Here is a 5980-nt window from a genome sequence, read left to right on the forward strand (position 1 = left end):
TATAGTTTTCTCCATACAGGTCTTTTGTCTCCCTAGGTAGGTTTATTCCTAGGTATTTTATTCGTTTTGTTGCAGTGGTAAATGTGAGTGTTTCCTTAATTTCTCCTTCAGATTTTTCATCATTAGTGTATAGGAACTGCATGTTATCTTTTTATTAAATGCACTTAATGCACTAAGCATCAAGGCAAAATTTAGTCACATTCAAAACCTTGTGGCCATTTTAAGCTTTTCCCAGAATTTATCAGTGTAAATATAGTTTTTCAATTTTTAATAAAATAAACCCAGAATGACTAAGGTTGTCACTTGAAAGAGAATTACTTAATGAAGTTGAAGTGATCTTTCTCTAACCTCTACTATTTGGTTTCCTCTGGGGAATTTTTTGCTGACTTTTATCATAGATCAGTGGTAATCCTAGCATCCCTAACAGACAAATATGCCTATAATATCAGCAGGGGAGAAGAAGAGAAGGTATTTCATTCCAATGAGTTTGTGGGTTGCTTCTACCATGGATGAGCTTTCATACATGTTTCTTTAGCTTTCTTCCTGGTTCTTGGCTATGTTTTGGGTAACTGAGGTTGCCTGGTGAATATCATCTAGAGAAGTGAAGTATTCGTATATACCAGGCTGTCTCATAGCCTTGCACATAACATGCATCACTACTTCTTGCTGAACCTGGATGTGACCCCAGAATCCTTTTCAACATACTGTAGTTCTCCAGGCAGTCAGTGCCAGTTGCTGAGAGCTGGCAAGGGGAATGGAACTTACCACCATCCCTGCTCTTTCCTCATAGCATGTGCTTCCTGAGATCCATTGGAAAGCTTTAGGGTCATCCATTCCTAGGGTCACTTCTGTCTCTGCTGCCCACGCCAGTCCCTTTGAACACTTGGTGATCATAAGGCTAAATTGTAAGATGTTAGAGCTAGAAGAGATTTTAAAGATCGTGTGGTCCAAAATAAGAGATAAAACCCTGCAACTTGGAGGGCTAAAGTGTGTTATTTAAACTGACATCACATGCCACCCAATTATATGTGTTGCTGTGTTTTCCTTTATAGGTGAGAAGAAGCTCCTGTGCAGTTTGGGCTCAAGTAAAAGGTAAAACCATTTTCTGCCTAAGACTGCTCTCCTTATTTCTTCTCTGTCCACTCTGCAGCATCAAGTGTATGTTAATCAGATTTCTTTTTAAATTGTCACAGGTGACAAAAACGCATCTCAGACTAGCCTACAAAAAGCCATAGCTGAAAAGGATGGGGGGGTGGGAACTTAAGGAATTAGAACCAGAGTGGCATCACCAGGCCTCCAGAAACTGGGACTTGGGACTCAACACCATAAGTAGGACTGTCCCTTTCTATCTGTCTCTGTCTCCTCTCTAAGTGTGAGTTGGCCTCATTTTCTTCTACTATAAGCTATGTGGTGGTGGTGAGGGGGGGAACCAGCTGCCCCAGCTTAGCCACTTCAGTGGGAACAGACAGTTTTTCAATTCAGGGAGTCTCTTCTCCTAGCTAAGTGACTCTCCATTGGGTGAATCACTATTAAGAGGAGATAGGGAAGTATGATTAGCCTACCTTGGGTTTGGGGCTTACTGGTATGGCTGGTTGGGGGCAGATCAATGTGATCAGCAACCTCACCAGGGTTGCATTGAGAGGGGGACATGATCCCCATCAGGAAGAGGCACAGAAAACCATATTGGCAGACCAAAACAAAGAGCCACAAGCAGTCCACTACTTTCAACCATTTGGCTACTTAGCATGTGCACACACATACACATACACTATTTAGAAAAACACCCTCCATTAAGAAAGTGAAATTATCCTCCATACAACCAAAAATGGAACCTAAGTAGAAGACAGCTCAAAGGTGGGTCTCTTACTGAATCCAGCTCCAAGACGAGGGTTCCTGGGGATGATCCGTCCCTCTTGATCTAATTAATCTAGATGTGCTTCTTATGATCTGTTAGCAATCTATGATTAAATGGCAAACTTAACCATTCTCAAACCACAGTATATAATATGAAAGGGAAAGGTGGATAATCACAATAAGTACGTTCATTTAGAAAGGAAGAAAAGATAAAGAACCGTGCAGTGGCCAGGGGGCCCATAACAAGGACCACATCCTGCTGGACAGGAAAAGCAAGCATCTCCTGCCCTGGCAGCAGAATGGTTCACTTGGTCAGTTAGTTTGGCTGCCTCGGGCTCTGCCTGATGGGAGAGCAGCCTTGTCTCTTTCCTCCAGAGACTTCCCTAAGAGATGCAGAGAGAAGGAGCCCCACTGAGTGCCTACAACTTAAACCTTCTGCTTCATGGGAGCAGTTATCTGGGTGGCGGAGTTGCCTTAGGGATTGAGCAATTACAGGTCCTCGTTTGCCAGGCTGGGATTTCCCTGGCAGTACATTTCTTTAAACCAGCAGGCAGCCAGCCACTGGATTTGATTCATAAGAATTCCATTAGTTTGTAGCTAATACCAGAAATCTTGTCAAGTTTATGACCTTTTGAGGCTGGAACTTTTCCGTGCGGTTCATGAATCTTAGCAACAGCCTGAGGAATTCTGCTCTAAGCCGAGTATCGGTTTAACTCATTACATCCTGTCCCTCACCTCAGAGCATCATAAAACAATAGGCTGGGGTGCTTCCAGGAGGGTTCCAGTGGATGGTGCCTTATAGTTGGGGGGTTTGTTACCCTGTCTGTAGAGGGTACCTAGCAGGAAATGTTTGGGAGGAAACTGGAGAAATAAGCTTCCTTCGTTTTCTGCTTATGCCCTAATCTCATTTCCCATGTCTTTATCTCTACTCACACCAACTTCAACAAGGGTAGGGGGCATGGATTTTCAACTGGGCAAGGCACATTACCTGACTGTCAGCCATCTTGGATTGCAGATTGCCAGGCAGCAAGGGCCTCTCTCTCTTTTTTCAATTTTCTTGAGAAAATAATTTACATATAACGTTGTGTGAGTTTAAGGTGTACAATGTGATGATTTGATTCACGTACTTATTGCAAAATGATTACTGCAGTAAGGTTAGTTAATACCTCTATTACCTCACGTAATCACCATATATATGTTTAATTTATATATATAGGTATATGTATATATATATATATAATTTGTGTATATGTATGTGTGAATATTTAAGATCTACTCTCCTAACATCTTCAAGTGTGCAATATAGTACTGTTAACTACAGTTAACATGCTGTACATTAGAATATGTCCCAGAACTTAATTATCTTACAGCTGGAAGTTTGTACCCTTTGACCATCATCTCCCCATTTCCCCCACCCCCTAGCCCTTGGCAACGACCATTCTATTCTCTATTTCTATGAATTCAGCTTTTTAGATTCCATGTATAAGGGAGATCATTCTGTATTTATCTTTCTCTGTCTGACTCATTTCACTTAGCATCATAAGTGAGGGCCTCCTTTTTTTTGCATTTTCTCTCTATATATTTTTAGCATCTTTATTGGAGTATAATTGCTTTACAATGGTGTGTTAGTTTCTGCTTTATAACAAAGTGAATCAGCTATACATATACATATATCCCCATATCCCCTCCCTCTTGCATCTCCCTCCCACCCTCCCTATCCCACCCCTCTAGGTGGTCACAAAGCACCGAGCTGATCTCCCTGTGCTATGCGGCTGCTTCCCACTAGCTATCTATTTTACCTTTGGTAGTGTATATATGTCCATGAGTGAGGGCCTCTCTTAACAAAGATGTGCGCTGTTACATTTCTGCATGCAGATAGACTAAGCCCCCTTTCTTAGAATTGAATGATGGCCACAAGAAACAATCACTCATTCCAACATTTGGAAATTTTTCTGCCAATCCATTCCCTGAAGCTTTAAGGGTGGGATGGAGTTCCTACAGGAAAAAAAGTGCTTTTGCCAGAAGAATGGAGATGTGCAAGCATCATGGACAGGCACAGATACAATAGTTTCCAGAGTCCGCTGCTTTCAGCAGCTGTTCAGTGTGATTAACAAACTCAAACTGAGTAGAAGAAATGGCCAAAAAGCTGGCTACAGTCATTCTACTGTGATTAAGTTAACAGGAAGGATTTTGCTTTGGAAATATCTAAGTGGCTTTTGGCAGTGCTTTTTCCCCCTCATGTTGAAAGAGAGTCTGAACCTTTGAATTCAAGCTACTGGAAAGAGCTGAAATAATAGAAAACCCAGTTATGTTGAAATTTTGAAAGCAGCTCTAGCAGATATACATCTACATACAGAATGCGTTGAGTGCTCACCTGGCAGTCTCCTTTTGCAAAAATTTTGGAGCCTGCCATTTCAGAAAGTAATTTGGAGAGAACTAGGATCCAAATAAGTCCTCAAATTGTTTCAGTTCACTCGTGCCAAGCAACAGCCCCATTCTTGCCTTTGCCCTCTGATGAATTATGCTATTTACCTTTTGCACGTTGCCCCTAAAAGAGCTTTGTGATGACTATCAGGGAGCCAGCAGTCGGTTTGATGGGAAATGCAGAGGCCTGGGCTTCTTTGCCCGAGTCCTGCTACTAATCAGCTGAGTGTCTTGGAAATTATATTTAACTTGGCTGGTTCTCTGTTGCCTTCCTCCAAGATCTCTGCGATCCCTTCCAGCCACAAAGTACTATGATTCTGTGCTTTCTTGAGTCACAGAGCAAGGTCATTTGATATATGTGAGATGATGATAAACTGTAATCAGGGAACATCCTTTAGTCATAGGCATGAAAGCTCTGAGTCATTAGTGACTACTCCTCTTGCTCATTTAGCCCACATTTTGCACTTGGGCAGAACCTCTCTGATTGTCATTTCTGTGTTCACTCCCTGAGCAGAGGCCTTTGGATGACTGGCCAAGCCTCTTTCTCATCTCCCATCACAGTGTTCAGGCTTCCCTCTTCACTCAAGCCTACACTACCACCTGACATGTTCCCTCCACAGTTCTCCAGTATTTCTTTTTCTGGTTTCCAAGGCCTCAGTTGGACACCAATGTGCCCTTCTGATTGCATCTCTCATTCTTCTCCAGTCAAACCGATGTGCCAGCTCTTCTCTGGATATGGCCCTTGCTTTCTCTCCTTAATGTCTTGCTCATACGATTATGTACTTACTTCCACCTGGATTGCCCTATAACCTTCCTTTAATTTCTGTTTATTACAACCCTTCCTGTTCGTCAATATTAAAATCAAATGCCATCTCCTCCTTGACACTTTTTAAAATTTCCTCAACAGGGCAGGATCTCTCTCCCTCCCTCTCTTTAGCCATTCTGTCATACTTTCGAGTCACTGGTATACTTGTTTTTTCTTATTGATTTCATACCCTTGAGAGAGAGCATTTGAAGGGCTGGAGCAGTGCCTGGCACACAGTAGGTGCTCAATCAGAATTTATTGAATTGAGTTGAATGATTACTGGGGAACCAACAGTACAGTCTGGTGAGAAAAGAAGCATAGTGGGTGCAATACTTATCAAATAAGCCAGAGAAGATTAACATCAAGGTATAAGCCTAGTGTGTACATTATCTATGAATATGCTATGTGTATGCATGTATACACATATACACTCACACTCATTTTATTTTATATCTTTATTGGAGTATAATTGCTTTACAATGTTGTGTTAGTTTCTGCTGTATAACAAAGTGAATCAGCTATATGTGTACATATATCCCCATATCCCCTGCCTCTTGTGTCTGCCTCCTACCCTCCTTATCCCACCCCTCTAGGTGGTCACAGAGCACTGAGCTGATCTCCCTGTGTGATGCAGCTGCTTCCCACTAGCTATCTATTTTACATTTGGTAGTGTATATATGTCAATGCTACTCTCTCACTTCGTCCCAGCTTACCCTTCCCCTTCCCCATGTCCTCAAGTCCATTCTCTATGTCTGCGTCTTTATTCATGTCCTGCACCTAGGTTCTTCAGCACCTTTTTTTTTTTTTTTAAGATTCTATATATATGTGTTAGCATACGGTATTTGTTTTTTTCTTTCTGACTTACTTCACTCTGTATGACAGACTCTAGGTCCATCC

At 41.9% G+C, this 5980-nt stretch overlaps 1 protein-coding gene across 1 annotated transcript in view; it reads left to right on the plus strand.

The window, feature by feature from the left end:
• The window catches only part of SUSD1 (sushi domain containing 1), a 130963-nt gene that overhangs the window by 112474 nt on the left and 12509 nt on the right, over window positions 1-5980 (plus strand). The window contains exon 15 of the mRNA XM_024126369.3: window positions 1053-1092. Within this exon, the coding sequence (XP_023982137.1) occupies window positions 1053-1092 (40 nt within the window). The remainder of the gene's footprint in view (window positions 1-1052; window positions 1093-5980) is intronic.

This window comes from Physeter macrocephalus, chromosome 9, assembly GCF_002837175.3.
Source record: "Physeter macrocephalus isolate SW-GA chromosome 9, ASM283717v5, whole genome shotgun sequence".
Lineage (NCBI taxonomy): Eukaryota > Metazoa > Chordata > Mammalia > Artiodactyla > Physeteridae > Physeter > Physeter macrocephalus.